Below are 15,943 nucleotides of genomic sequence, written 5' to 3' on the forward strand. Positions count from 1 at the left end.
GGAATCCTGGCAGATGCCATTGAGATTTCAGAGGAGACTGCACACAATTTTCAGTGGTGGCTGATCAATCGCAACTCGACAAGCTGCACACTCCTCTCCCTCCTCATCCAGAGCTGATGGTGGTGATTGATGCATCACTGCTGGGGTTGGGGAGGCCATCGAGGGGAGGGGGGATATTAGAGTACTTTAGTCTCCGGCAGAAATCCTGCACCTTATCAGTCTGTTGGACTTACGGGATCATTTGTCATATAAGGCCTCCTTCCATATATCAAAGGCAGGCTGATGTAAGTTCTCATTGACAACATCACCACCATGTGGTACTGCGGCAAGCAGGGCACAGTGGTGTTCTGGGTCTTATGCCAAAAGCCTCTATGCCACTGGAGTTAGCTTGAGCATTGGGTCATTTCACTGGCCGTGCACTACTTGGAGAGGGTTCTTGAATGCTAGGGTGGACAAGCTCAGCCATCGCTGTATGGTGGATCATGAATGGTGTCTGCACCCCAAGGTGGTGTAGAGCATCTTCTAGCAGTTGGGAGAACTCTGGTTAGATCTTTTCACTTTCATTGAATGCGCAGTGTCAACAGTTTTGCGCTTCGGAATTTCTGAACTGGAATTATACACAACTCCTTTCTGCCTTCCTGCCCCTGCCTCTCCTGCTCGAGTTCTGGAAAAAATCAAGAATGACCAGGCCTGAGCAATCTTCGTGGCTCCGGATTGGGCCAGGGGAGTATTGTCCCCGATCAGGCTACCACTTCTGGAGGATCCTCTGTTGCAGTGACCGGATTCTTCATCCAAACCTTTACAGTCTACATCTCCATGAGTAGAGATGTGCAGTGGCAGTTGACTGTGTTTGATCTGCCTACCGAAGTTGGTATGTCATCCTGGCCACAAGGCTTCCATCCACTAAGTTAGCTTGTACAGATTTGTGTCCTGGTCTGGAGTCAGCAAGACAGACCCTTTATGAGCCAGACTGTTGGATGTTTTATTGTTTTGTCTTTGGCCAAGCAAAGCTTTACAGTAGGCACTATTAGATGTTATTTTTCAGCACTTTCAGCCTTTTTGCATTTACTGGATCAGCTGTCTTTGTTTAAATCCTCTGTCGTGATGTGGTATAAAGGTTTGATGCACATGTTCCCTCCCAAACCCATTGTGAAGCCACAGTGTGACTTTAACTTGGTCTTGACATTCCTCATATGTACGTCCTTTGAGCTAATGCACAGTTGCCTGTTGCATTTTCTGACTCAAGGCTGTCTGTCTCATTGCGATCACTTAATCTCGTCATATGAGTGAAATTCTGATTTACCGTCATACTGAAATAGCCTTTCTTCATCAAATTCGTTTAATTCAAGTGTTAACGTTTTGCAATTTTCAAATGACTGAGAAGCAAACAGGTGGCTTACAGGAGCCTTTCCTTTGCTTCTCATAGATTTCTGTTAGAAATAAAAAATAATTTCTTGTTTTGTGGATATGTATTTTGTCATTGACTTTTATCATTATTCTTTGATGTTTTCCTAGGATGCTGAAGAATATGCTGATCTTCCTGTCAGACACAACGAAGACCAAATGAACAGCGAGCTCGCCAAACAGCTTCCAATAGCTGTTAATACTTATTCATATGACAGCTCACATACTAAGACTCATCTCCTGTTGCAGGCCCACTTCTGCAGATCCACACTTCCCTGCCCCGATTATGCTACAGATACCAAAACAGTGCTGGACCAAGCCATAAGGATATGCCAGGTATGTTTATATCTGTTAACCTTCGCGGCTTGCTACACCTACCCTATTTCATTTCTTTGTCATGTTTTCTATACTTATTTCAATATCTGCATTAGATGTGTGAAGCACCTATTTGTATTATATGATAGAGACTTCCAGCTGTAAACTCCTTACTTTAGAAGATTCCCAAAGCATCATACTGGATCCGGTAATGTTTGAAAAATTCCCTTGTGTGCTGGCAGGTTGCGTCGGTCAGCTCCACGCAGTATCGTCCATGCCAGAAGAGACTAGTGCATGCCTCAATAGGCGCCAACCCAGCTCGCTGACCTAATTTCCATTTTTTGCCACGCTATTAGCAAGGATCCAGGAAAGCTCCTCTCGGTTACTTTTTGATTGGATTTTTCAACAATTTTGTTGACGATTAATATGTCTTTTCTACCTCTTTTTGAGGATTTCCCTGTTCAAGCCTTGTGGCGCCAATCATCAACAGATGTGGGTGACAGACCCCCACTTGGTGAGTCTGTGTTGCCTGGAGAGGTAGCACGACTCTGTGTCATTTGCGTAGTGCAGGACCATGAACCTTAAGGCCATCCATGAGCGGGCCATGAAGCTCTTAGACGCTTGCCATGCAACTCAGCAACGCTCTACGTCCGGCTGGCGTGGGAGGTCACAGGACCGCTCCCAGAGTCATTTGCATTGGTCTTCGTCGCGATCCTGGGTTTCTTATCCCATAAGAAGTCCAAGAAGTTGAAGCTCTGTTCTACTTCACAGCGTCTACCATTCTTCATACGCAAGAGAACGACGTCAGAAATTCCAGCCCCACTCTCAGGTTTTTCCTGTGGACCCAGCGTGGGAAAGTGTGTTCGCTCCACGTTTCCTCGAGTTTCCCAAAGTCAGAGCAACCCCCACCCAATACCAAGAATTATATTAGGTTATGAGCCTCATTTTTGGGCGGTCGTAACCCTCTGGAGTGCCTACTAGCCCTCTGGGTTTAGGAAGATGTTCTCCTGTGGTTCTACTGGTGAGTTCGCCCTCTGCGCCAGTTCACCCATCAGGATCCATTGATGGATCCAGATCAGCCTCTGCCGTGTCTTTGCAGGCTCTTCCGGGGACGGTTCCAGTGGCACGGTTCTCAGTGCCTCAGATGTCCATCAGCGGCTTTAAACCTTTTGTGATTTCCTACTCCGATACTGAGCTGGACCGGCATCTCACAACATCTGTTCTGACATCGGCCTGGCCCACACGGCCTGAATCGGGGAAGAAGCTCAATTTCCCTGTAGGGCGTGCTGAGGAACATGAATGGAACACAAAAAGGAGGTAGACCCTTGGTGGGGCTGAAGGAGGGCTGGGCCCTATATACTTGTCATACACAAAAAATTGCCCCCTCTCCAGTTATTTTAAATTGAGGACCAAATACACTCTTATTTTAATTCGGTCCGGTATATTTATTCATACCTTTTAATCATATTCTTTTGTACAAAAAACGTTTCAAATGGCAGAAAGAGAATACACCAAACAAACAATTACTGACAAAACTTATTAGATGAACAATTAACAAAAAAACATATTCACGAAATTATCAAACAATAAATATACACAATACATCCAACATTCACTATACATTGCAGTGCAGAATTTTGCAATATATGAGATCAAATCAATGATCAAACTTCTTTACATAAACAAGAATGAAATTACTACATTCAAAGAGCAAATAGAGGCATGTATCACAATTATCCTGAAACACTTTAGTTGTTACAATTCGCTCTTGCTGGAGTAGCCGACGCGTTTCAAGTTTGGACCATGAGTGTCCAAACCATCTTCAGGGCTTTGTATTATTCTGTTGGGATGCAGAAAAACGTAGTTTTAATACAACCAAGTCGCCTCTATTTTTAAAACTCCACCGTTTGGATAAAAACAAATGTACCTGTGTGATACTATGTGGTTTAACTTCTATCACTAGGCACGACTCTTTTCCTCAACTGTCAGGCAGTGCTCTGTGTTCAGTGAGCAACAGTCTGTGAAACAAACAACATATTGCCTATCTTTACTCATTGTAATGCCAGGGATTTAAAGACCACCTAATACTAGTTTGAGAATGGTTTTTCGTACCTTGAACTGCGCTATCTTGCGTTGCACCGGGGGGCGGGAGAATGTCTTGTTCCTTGTTCTTATGATCCTAATTAAATGACATAACCTGCTTTTAGATAACCCTTAAATGTCAACTAGGAGAAATAAGTACGTGTTATTCCCAAACCCGTTTCGTACCTTCAAATCATGTAATGGTACCAGTCAAAGGCCTTTGTTTTCTTTCTTTCTCTTTAAGTCCTCCACGTCTACCTGTTTGTATAACGCACTTGTGAGTACACAATATTTATAGAGATTCACATGTTTACATAAAACCGGCAGCCTCACTACAGAAACAGGTCTGCATACCTGAATCTTCGGTAGAGCAAGGCGTCGCCTCTCGCCTCCCGTCCCGTCCGGGGCTGTAGGAAAAACGGCCTCGCCTTCTGTTTAGTGCTTGGCGGGTTCCGCTTGGGATAACAAATCTCCCGTTCTGTTTGAAAAAATCAAGCGCATTATTAAACGCTTCGCGTTCAGCGGGGTGGAGAAATGAGATTCTGCGCTACCGCGTAGATTTCATTACCTGCATTCGCAGTGCGCTCTTTTTCTGTTATGCTCCTCGGTTGCTACTAGCTCGAGTGTGTAGCTAGCCGCCATGTTGTCTAACTATAAAAAGGGACTTACTTGTAAAGTCAATGCATTGTGGGAGTTGTAGTGTGTTTAAAATTGGAACGCATGAATCATAGTTGCGTGGGTGACAAATTGGTTTTTTGGGATACCTATATTATTAGAAAGATAAAAATCACACAAGTATTGTCATTAATACTCAAAAGGAATGCATATTTTAATACATCACTTCCTGAATCAAGAGCTTTTGCTGCAAACTTTGCAAGGATAACCGGGCAGTGTGGACCATCTTCCCCAATGGTGGGAGATCACTACAGACAAATGGGTGCTTCAGATCGTCCTATGGGGTTATGCCCTCCATTTTGAATAAAAGCCAACACCACCTCCATCGTCGCCCGATCAGCTCGCAGAGGACCACCATGTGCTCTTGCGGCAGGACTTATTGACCCGTCTGGTCAAGGAACCTTTAAGATGGTGCCAGCATCAGAAGTAGGTCATGGTTGCTATTCCCGCTACTTTCTGGTGACAAAGAAGGACAAAGATTCAGTTCTGTCCTAGAGCTGCGCCCTATAAATTGCTTCTTGAGAAAGGAAAAATTCAAGATGCTCACCCTGGCTCAGGTCTTATCTGCCCTTGACCCTGGAGAATGGATGGTATTGTTGGACTTGCAGGACACCTATTTCCACATTCCCGCCCTGCCTGCCCACAGATGTTACCTGTTGTTCATGGTTGGCCAGAAGCATTTTCAGTTTGCTGTGCTCCCTTTTGGTCTTCCAGTGCCCCTCAGTTATTCACTAAGGCAATGGCGGTGGTTGCAGCAAGTATGCGGAGGTCAGGGGTCCAATCGTCCCCTATCTCGTCTACTGGATGATGATGACTGGCTCACCGCGGGCAGCCGTCTCCAACCTGCAGACCTTCTGCACTCACTGAGATTTACTAACGTGCCAAAGTCACATCTGACACCCTTTAAGATGCTACATTTCATCAAAGCTGTTCTGGATAGAGTGCAGTTTGGGGCATATCCTCCAGATGCTAGGATATTCGGGCTATAATACCGACGTTTCAGCCTCTATCCTGAATTTTGGTGAGACTGACTCTGAGGCTGCTGTGTCTCATTGCCTCCTTCAGCCTTGTGGTAAAACATGCCCATTGGCATATGCAGGCTCTGCAGTGGGACTTGAAAATCCAGTGGTCAGAGCATCAGCGAAATCTCTCTGACCTGATCCAAATATTAGACAGTACTGCTAAATATCTGCATTGGAGGCTCACAGACTGTGATTCGCTCAACAGCAGACCTCTCTCTTCCCCCTCCAGAGCTCACAGTGGTGACAGATGCGTCACTTCTGGGTTGGGGCACCCACCTGTGAGAGGTGGAGAACAGGGGATTCTGGTCTCCGGCGGAGTCTTATCTCCACATCAACCTTTTGCAACTGAGAGTGATCCGAATGTCACTGAAAGCCTTTCATCGTCCATCGAGCGAGGAAAGGCTAGTTCAGGTGTTCACGGACAACACCACCTCCTTGTGGTATTGTAACAAGCAGGGCATTGTGGTGTCTTGAACCCTATGTCAAGACATTCTGCATCTGTAGACATGGCTGAAACGTCAGGACATATTCCTGGAGGTTCAACATCCTGCGGGCTCTCTGAACGCCAGAACAGACTAACTCAGGCATCGATGCCTAGCGAGTCATGAACGGCATCTCCATCCAGAGGTGGTGCACGCTCTCTTCCGAAATTGAGTGAGCCTTGGTTAGATCCATTCGCCACCTCCAAGTACATGCAATGTCAGCATTTCTGCATGTTGGAGTTTCTAAGGTGGCACTTGCTCAGAGACACATTTTGTCTCGAGTGGCGCTCTGGACTCCTGTCTAGAGTGCTCAAGAAGACCAAGAATGACTCGACCCAAGTCATCTTAGTTGCTCCGGAGTGGGCACGGAGAGTATGCTATGCCGAACTCATGAGTGTCTATCCTCCTATCCGGCTGCCCCTTTGGAAGTATCTTCTGTTGCAGCAACAGGGCAGGGTGCTACACCCTATCCTGTCCACTCTCCACCATAATGCGTGGATATTGAGTGGTGACAGTTGAGGGTGTTTGATCTCCCTCCTGAAGTGTGCGAGATGATTCTGGCAGCCAGGCGTTTCTCCACTAAAACAATATATGCCTGCTGATGGGACAAGTTTGTGGCATGGTGTACATCTAAATCTGTTGATCCTATTTACACCCTTGTTCTCTTGCTTGGTATATTCCTGGTATGGCAAGTCTTTGATTTAGACACTGTTAAGAGATACCTTTCTGTCATATCTGCTATCCTGTGGTTGCCGGATCAACTTCCCTGTTCAGGTCACCTGTTGTAACCAGATTATGCCCCAATAGGACTTGAATCTAGTTCTCACTTTCCTCGTGTTCATCTTTTGAGCCTTCGCAAAGTTGCCCTTTGCCACTCCTCATTATCAAAAATGTCTTCCTTGTGGCAATAACCTCTGCCAGGAGGGTTAGCGAACTACAAGTGCTTTCCGTTAGCCTTCTCTACACGTCATTCTTATCTGACATGCTGGTCCTTCGAACCAAAGATCCTTTTTGCCAAAGGCAGTCACACCTTTCCGCGTCAAGCAGAACATCACCCTGTTGCCTTACCCCGCTCCCCCCAATCCTAATAAGGAAAAAGAGAGACTCCACCGTCTGGACCCAAAAACAGCATTATTGTTCTACATTGATCGTACCAAAGAGTTCCGGGTGGACAATCAACTTTGTTGGATTTTTGGGGGCAAAGAAAGGTAAGGCAATTCAAAAGAGAATCATCTCTCGATGTACCATCCTCTGCATTAAGATCTGATGCACAATGGCCAAGAAATAGGCTCATGAGTGCTTAAGTGCTCAGGCCACCAGCTCTAAAGCTGCGACCAGAGTGTTGGCTAGAGGGGTCCCAACATCTGTCCGGCTGGTATGTGGGCATCACTGCACACATTCGCCATACGCCATTGTCTCCACAGCAAGGTCCAGAGAGATGGGCGTTTTTCCTGTTCAGTCCTCCTAGACTTCCTAGTTTAAAACAGTCCGCAGCCCTACCTCAGGGGAGAGATTGCTTTCTATTCTAAGGTAAGGAATCTCAGGCTAAACCTTTCTATCAAATGAACAAGTTACGTACCTTTGGTAACACCTTATCTGGTAGCGACTCTGTCTATCCGTAGATTCCTTACCGACCCTTTCATCCTCCCTGTTCTCTGCACTGTCTTACCATAAGAAAGATATCCTTCAGGACCTCACTTTGGCACACTAGTCATTCCTCCTCAGCTTGGCTCCATGCTTCTGGTGCGGAGAAACAGTCAAGAACTGAGGTCAGCGTACTGGGGTTGCACCTATATAGGCACCGCACAAATCACTTTGGGCATGGATGAAGCCATCAAAGCCATGCAGACTGATGTCAGTAAACAATGCGCAAGAGGATCGCTCATACATTTCTGAATCCAGTCTGATGCCTGGGGAATACTCTAAGGTAAGGAGTCTGAGCTTAGGTAGAGTCTCTACCAGACAAGGCATTACTGAAGGTAAGTAATTGGTCACCTGCTCCATTTACTTCATCTCTGCATGGGCGCTTTTTTTCCCAAGTGTCAAAAATGCACGCCTGATGCAACTTTGAAGGGAGAGGAGCAATCGAGAAAATGACTTGATTGACATATTGAAATTCCTTGGTTGATTTAGGAGATCACAAGGAAGTCTTTTTCATCGGAAAGGTGGTGGTAGAAATTGAGGTTTAGCTTGTGGTCTAAAGGGTGTAGGCTGCTGTTCGCTGGTTGTGTTATGATTATGTGAAACTACTTTTCAGTAGCTAAATGCCAGATCAAACCAGGAAAGAAATCACCGTCACAGAGATTATTTGGAGAGGGATAAAGGCGGACACTCACCCTAATTTGTAGCACAGTGCACCAAACTTTGGCAAAGCCAATACATATTGGTTAATGTCGCAACACGTGTAGTGTATGCAAATTAAAGCCAAACAAAAGTAAAGAAAAGGAAGGCTGTCTATATTGAAAACTTCCTTGCCTTCAGTACAGTGCTGTTTTGGTTTTCATGTCGAACGTAACATGGCAATGTAGTCTTCATTTTAGTCTTTATTTGGGTTTTATGACATACATGGAAGGGGAGGGATTATAATGAAGGCTCCTGTTCCACCCAACCTTCATTTGACATAGAAACCAAAAGAGTACCGGCCCATTTAAAGCATTGTGCCTAACGCCTCGCTGGAGTATCTTTTGCCATGTCAGCTTTAAGATTCATGACTACATAGAAGAGATTCCAAAGCTTCCTCGTTGCAAGAGACAAAAGGTTATTCCCAGCAGCAAGTAGTACTTCCGGATGTCGACATGATGAGAACAGTGTGTGGTATTTAATGAAAGATTCTTACAGAAGGCTGGAAAAGCTGCTATTTTACGATACCCGAAAGTATAACTGGAAGCATTTATTGGGTAGATTTCTTTAGGAGTATAAGAGGACGGGGCACCCTTTGGTAAACCCATAGTTAGGTAGGTGCAGACATTTTGAAGAGCCTGCAAGCGTGCATACCTTATTTCTCAGGGGATGTGGGCTCCCTCATATTAGTCATGCTTCCTGAAAGAAGGTTAAAGTTCTTCGAATATAAGCACTAGGCCAGGTTACAGTGTTTGATTTCCCCCCTCCCCTCACTGACCCGATGCTGAACTTTCTGACGGAAAAGTTGACTTCCAGAGGCAAATTAGTTCTTCCATCTCTAAATGATGCATCTGCATTCCTCGGCGGGCCGTCAGCTGTATGGTGCATGCATTATATAGGCTACATTTTAAAGACAAATCGAAAGCGAATCAACAGTAGTTTGTTGTTACTATTTCCTTCGAACAAACTGCATCCTCTGTGCACTGCTCTTGAAACACACCAGGAAAGGTCAAGCAATTCCATTAAAATTTACAATAAACTTGGCATCAGTTAATCTGTTGATAAAACGCATACGTTTCACCCATTGCCCCAAATATGTTTACTTCCAGTAACCATTTGTTTTTTTCCCTTGCTACATTTCTACCATTCTGCGCCTTTTTTAGTCAATTTGTTTTTCCAGCTGTTTTTACCGAGATTAACATACTGCAAGGGAACCTTTTTTACCAACACTAGTTTGCAGGTTGTGTTTTGTGAATTGGTCACCAGTCTTTGTCACATTACACTGGCCTTCTTTTTTGTGTTTCTTTTTATCAGTTATAGGCCTACTAAATGTTAATATTCGCTCTTTTTCTGCTTTTAAAAAAAACAAAAATTCCTTATTCTTGTCTGAATGGTGATTAGGTACTTCGAAGAGTTTGCCTAGGCATTTGTTGATAATTTAATGTAAAAAAGGATTTGTTTGTACTCCACAACTGTAAGAGATGTTCGAGTAATCCAACAGATATGGGCCTATTTCGATGTTCAACACGAGTGAAAAAAGAGAAGCACCACAATTGAACAAGAATTCTAATTGGTATCATTGCGTTATAAACGTGCATAAAACAATATCTCAGTGTTGTCACGCTCATTTATATAGAACTATGTATAGGTGGTTTCATTTTTAAATATCGTTCGGCGCCTTGTTCACTTAGGGTCATTGTTGCGCTTTATATATTGCAAGTCAATCTAATTGCAAATCAATCAGAGAGTTGTGACTTAGTCAATACCCCCAAACATTTAAATGTACGATTTCATGAGAAACAACTAATTCCTAGACCCCTTGCACGCCAGTGACAACAGGCATTTTAAAGAAAGGCACCCAGGTGCCCCCTGGGAAAACGAAGAACCCTGAAGGAATTCCATGGCTTATATTAATGTAGGTATGAATGAGTGCTGCGAACACAGAGGGTGTATTTGTCTGACTTTAACAAACACCTGAAAAAGGCAAATTAATGCAGTTTAGGATTCAGTCCTCTCTCTTGTGTGATTTGCGCACTGCCCAATCTAGAAAGAGGACGAAATCGAACTCTGTGCCCAGGTTTCAAGTTCCAGTGGGTGGCATTCTGTGCTTTATGTTATGTTAGTATTCAATAATTAGCAGCATCTTTCTGGGGCCATGTGAAATACTTTACTAAAACCAGCGTGTTTGTGTATTCTAACCTGCCCCGTCGTGCCCGTTTTGATCTGCGACTGGCATTTTTGTCTTCCAACTTTATCCCTGTTTGAATGATGACAGTCAAGGTCGGACTGGCCTATAGGGCAGTCAAGCAGCCATTTTGGCTTTTTGTGGGTCTGCTGGGCCGATTTTTACTGTTGATTTGCCTGATTTTAAAACAAGCATTGCCTGCTGCAAACTGAAACCCATGCAGTCTTCTATGCCTTGCAAATAATTATATGGCTGCCTTTATAAGTTCAGAACGGCCCCAATTTACTTAGGCATACACCTACTGGGGGGTCACAGAGGGTGTAAAGTGGACCATTGGCCCGTTAAAACAAAAGGGAGTCAAAAAAGACTTACAGCAGACCACGGAATACTATTTCAGTGAAAATGTACACGCATTTTGATCGAAGGTGGTACTATGAGAAGCATACAAGGCAGTGTTAAGGGGCATACGATTTCAGTGGCTAAGCGCAAAGAAAGATGGCAAAAAATGCAAAATTTTTACGATCACCTTCTCCAGGTAGAAAAACGAAATGCTATACAGTCTACCGAAGATTTGAACTACCGCTTAGCACTTGTCTGAAGGGAGTGTCACTACCTTGCTATTGACCCTGCAAGCAAACATGCTGTGGCTGTCCAGCAATTAACTTACGAGACCAGCAATAAGCAGGGAAATTACTAGCACAGTTTGGTGGGAGGAAAGAAATGGATTGATGGGTTGGGGAACTCTAAACCGAGACCTAGGGAAAGACCACTGGTAACACTCGCATTGCATAGGAGTTCGCCTGCCACTATGCAAGACTTTACACGTTGACCTTGACTAATACAGCAGAGGAGGTACAGGCATCCATCGTCATTATCCCTTTCCGTGACTTAAGCTCCTGGCTCAAAGGTCTACCAATAGAACTATACAAATGCCTAACTAGTGGACTATCTAACTACCTCCTCCAGATGTACGAGGCTGCATTGAAGGAGGGCTGTATGGCAGAGGAGACCCATACATTCATGGTCGCGGTCATTCATAAAGAAGTTAAACCAGCGGATCAATGCAGCGCCTATAGGCCCATATCTATCCTAAACACTGCAGCCAAAATTTTACCATGGTACTCTCGAGTTGCCTTTCACAAGTAACACCGATCCTGACGGTTTTATGCTGGGTCGGAGTACCAGGCTCAATCTCCGATGACTGTTTGTTTGGCTGCCTCACCAGACAGTCGAAATTGCAACTCCGGCTGTCTCCCTAGACAAGTCTAACATGTTTGACTCCCTTGAATGGCCCTATATATTTCAAGCCCTAGAGAGGATGTCCTTGGGACCAAGATACTTAAACTGGGTGAAACTACTCTATGCTGCCCCCTTGGCATGTGCCAGAGTCATCAGTGAATATTCCACAACATTTCTTCTACATAGGGGCACAAGACAGGGCTGCCTGTTATTCTCTTTGCTGTTTGCCCTAGCGATGTAACTCCAAGCGTGCTACTTTGGGCTCCACAGTACCCCCCTCTTTTGAGAGTTTCCTTAGATATAGTCTACATGGCGTACTGGAGTAATTCAAAAGGGATGCTGCACACTGCCAAACACTACCGTTCTCATTGTTGGGTAGATAAGCGCTATATAAAATGATAATTTTGCCCAAATTTGGTTATGTGTTACAAAACTCGCCTTGTACCATCTCAGACAATTTCTTGCAGAATGTAGACCAATAACTGAGACAGCCTCTCTAGAGCTTGGGTATCCTGTGGATTACTTTGACTAGGCTCACTAGGGGGGGTATATGAAGGGGCCGAGCCCTCCTGGACCTGCGACTGTAATATTGGGCTGCGCAACAGGTTGCGACTGGGTGTTTGTGGATCTGCCTGAGCCATCTGTGAGGGGAGACGGCATTTATGGGACCAAGAGGATATATAGCAGCCCTTTATGGGCATAAAAGAGATTGCACTGGCCGTCATGCATCAGATTGATACTTCAGGCGTGGGATAAGACTCTCTGTCAGATAGGTGGTTTGGGACCATTAATGGATGTGCCCTGCTGTGGCATTCTTGTAGGCTTCCTGAGACGTGCGGTTTATCTGCTTTTTAACGTTGGGACCTCATAGCAATCGGCATGATTCAGGGTGTCTGGGAAGGCATGGCAATGAAAGAATTTAGTGTCCTTATGGAAGAATATCGGATGCCCGCAGTCCTCCGTTATTTGAACCTCTGACATACGATTTCTAAGTATATTGCGGATGGCGCTCAGATACCAGATGCCAGTCTGCTAGGAGATAGGATACTGGAGGAGCCGAAAGCGAAGACTGTCTCCGGGGATGTGGACGGTAGGGGAATTTCCTGCACATACTGTGGAATTGCCCTGCTATACAACCCAATTGGAAAAGGGTAAACCAATCCCTAGCAAGGGTCAGGGGCCTGACGCTTGCCCCAGAAGAGACGTTTTGTGTGCATATGGGGAGAAACTGAAGGTATTAGATACCAACGCATGTTCTGCAATTTGGGATTTGTGGTGGCCTGTTGCACTACAGCACAACTATGTGGATCTGCGACCTCACCCCGAATGGAGAGATGAGGTGTGGATTTGGACTGGTGTATGGCAAATTAACCTTCTATAAATCAAGGGCGAGGGTGCCCACATAAATTTCGAAAGATATAGAGCTCGGGGAGAGAATACTCTGACCCGCCATAGAAATAGTTATGTGGTACATTCCATGCGGAACACACATCACCCCACTGTACCATAGAGGGGATTCCCGGATTCACTTCACTGTATCAATAGTATGATGATTCATAGATGTATATGTAACAGCACACTTTAACACCTATCTGCTTGCTGTGTAGCATATTGCATGATATCGGCAGTGTTGTTGATTGTTCATTATAATCTTTTAAAAATATATATATTTTTTTTAAAAGACCTAATTTGTAAACATGGAAAACTTTTTTATGTATCTAATTCACTGATGGGGCCACTTTATTTTTGGTGCCCGGTCTTATTTCCTGTCCCAGTCCGACCCTGATGGTATTTCTGTGAATGTATTCAAAATGTTGTTTGATAAGTGTTGTGAAAAGCAGTCAAGATTAGTTCCATGCATGATTATTAGATACTTATCCTGGCATGTAACAACTTTGAGTCTTTATTTTCTGCTGAAAGAGTGGGATATAAAGGTTATCGATATTTTGTGCGTAATGTTGTGTTCCTTACGATAATCTACTGATATAATTAATTGGTTGAAAGGCTCCACTATCACTGCAAAATTTCCCTGACATGTCACAGATGAACAGTTTATCATTGGCTCTCAACAAAATTTCACTCATAGAAGATGGATTCATTTTTCATGCTAATGACCCGCATTGGTGACTCTAAAAGGATTTCATTGCTACAGTGCTTGCCAAGCTTCTAATATTCAACATCTGAAAGAAAGAGTGCCTCTTGCAAACTTTATCGAGGGTACATATTCCACGATCCTAATTTTAAGGATAAAACTGGGTTGACATTTACTTCCACGAGTGGAATACAAAACTGTGAAATTCTATAGACATAACACTATTATAGCAATGTTTCTGCAGGATTGAATTTAGCAGTCTGGTCAAGAGAAATGTGCACGTTGGCAAAATGCAAATGATATGGTACACCTACAAATGTGTAACTTTGTGGATATTTCCAAACATTTTGGTGTTTCAGATCCTAAAATAATATGAAGCTACTTCTGCAAAGCCTAGTGTGTCTTTCCACAGTGATAAATATGTTCCCTTTAGAGACAAAAAGAAAAATGTTGGGTGACAATGCACAAATCCATAAGTGGAGTAGCAAAGGTTTTATGGAATTCTCACGCATAATTCCTGGGATTTTTTAAAATTCTCCCAATACGTTGGAAATCGCTGCAAACATCATGTGTAAATATATATGATGCAGAGATTCATGACTTACATTTGTAAGACGCTCAGTAAGAGAACTGTTTTTAACCACTGTCGTTGATCAAGACCACATCTATTTTAATTTGAAAAGGAAAAAGAAAATATTTAAAGTCTTCCGCCTCCATAAATTGGCTAAAAACTGTAGTGATCTCTTGTTACGACTTTGGCTCCTTATAAGTGACACATAATGTTCAAACGAATCCTCATTCTCATTGGCCCAAAAATACCTCCTATTGATAAGTATAGTTTAACATATTCCCAGTGCATGAACAAAATAATGTGTGGTACTTGCAGATTAAAGTCATGAATCCAGGCCTGTTATAATCTGGAGCTTTAGGGTAATTTCTGGTTAGCAGGAACCATGCCCCCAGCAATAATTAGGCTCACCTTCCATTTTGTTTTCTTGGCATCTCTGGCTATTTTTATCATAACTTATTTTATTTTTAATACTCCAGTGTGTCATATGATGTCATGACTTTGTATACATTGGACGGTTTGCATTTAGTCAGCAATCTTGACTATTTGCTGAATTGTTCCACGCGGAGTAATAATTGGCATTGTACAGTTAATGAACAGTGATCATTGGACATTAGCCAGTAAGGCAGCTAGCCACAGGTTAGTATCCACGTTATTTTTCCTCAGGATTCCTGGAGCCTCGCGCATTAATGAGTTCATGGAAAGCGTCCATGTTGTATCCACAGTGCTGATTGCCTCATGGCGCACTTCCTGGGCCTAAGCGCGCGGCTTCTTAAGAGAAGGCATGTGTGTGTTCCAGTACGTTTGCTTTCACCCTAGCCAAGTGGGTAGCATGTTTTGCAGCCACTGACACCCGTAAGTCATTTGGCGGCAATGGAAAATATTTTGCAACATGCACCGAGGTTTCTCCTCATGGGCGCAGCAGGAAATGAGAAAAGCTTAACCCGTTTGTGTGATCAATTCACTTAAGCAGCTACTGTGAAATGTTAATCACAACTTTAATTTGTACGGCATTAGCATTTTGATTAACTCGTGGGCTTGCTGGTGGACTTGAAGTGTTTTTACTTCCATTTACAGCTCGGAAATGACTTTTTGATTAATTAAGTTTGTTAGATAGCAGCTGAGCTTCCTGAAAGCTAACCTTTTGGGGGTAAAAGTTCAAGGGAAAGTTGCCATGAGCGACTGTTGTTGTCCAAAGCTTTTTACATGTACTTCAAATATTATTATGTCTATCGCTGGCCTCTCCTTCGTTCTCAATCTACGTAGCTCAACAGGCTATTTTTAATAATATCTGCTATTTAATACACCTGTAATTGTTGCTGAAACGCTGCTAAGGGGGTTGAGTTTTGACATCAAGTGCCTCTGGAGTGAACAAGTAGAAGATACTAGACTTCGAAAATTAAAGGAAAATGAACAGCGTTTCCATTTAACGTCATCTAAAGTAAAGGGCAAACACCGAAAACCATAATTACACCTGGATATTAATTTGAGGAGCATTAGGTGCATTTAATTTAAATATGTTTTTATAGAAAAAATAAT

General features: G+C 43.6%; 1 protein-coding gene across 1 annotated transcript in view; it reads left to right on the plus strand.

Annotated features, from left to right (window-relative positions):
• Positions 1–15,943, plus strand: part of ASCC3 (activating signal cointegrator 1 complex subunit 3) — a 2,002,173-nt gene that overhangs the window by 1,867,989 nt on the left and 118,241 nt on the right. The window contains exon 37 of the mRNA XM_078648375.1: positions 1,516–1,740. Coding sequence (XP_078504501.1) covers positions 1,516–1,740 — 225 coding nt within the window. The remainder of the gene's footprint in view (positions 1–1,515; positions 1,741–15,943) is intronic.

Source organism: Lissotriton helveticus, chromosome 6, assembly GCF_964261635.1.
Source record: "Lissotriton helveticus chromosome 6, aLisHel1.1, whole genome shotgun sequence".
Classification (NCBI taxonomy): domain Eukaryota; kingdom Metazoa; phylum Chordata; class Amphibia; order Caudata; family Salamandridae; genus Lissotriton; species Lissotriton helveticus.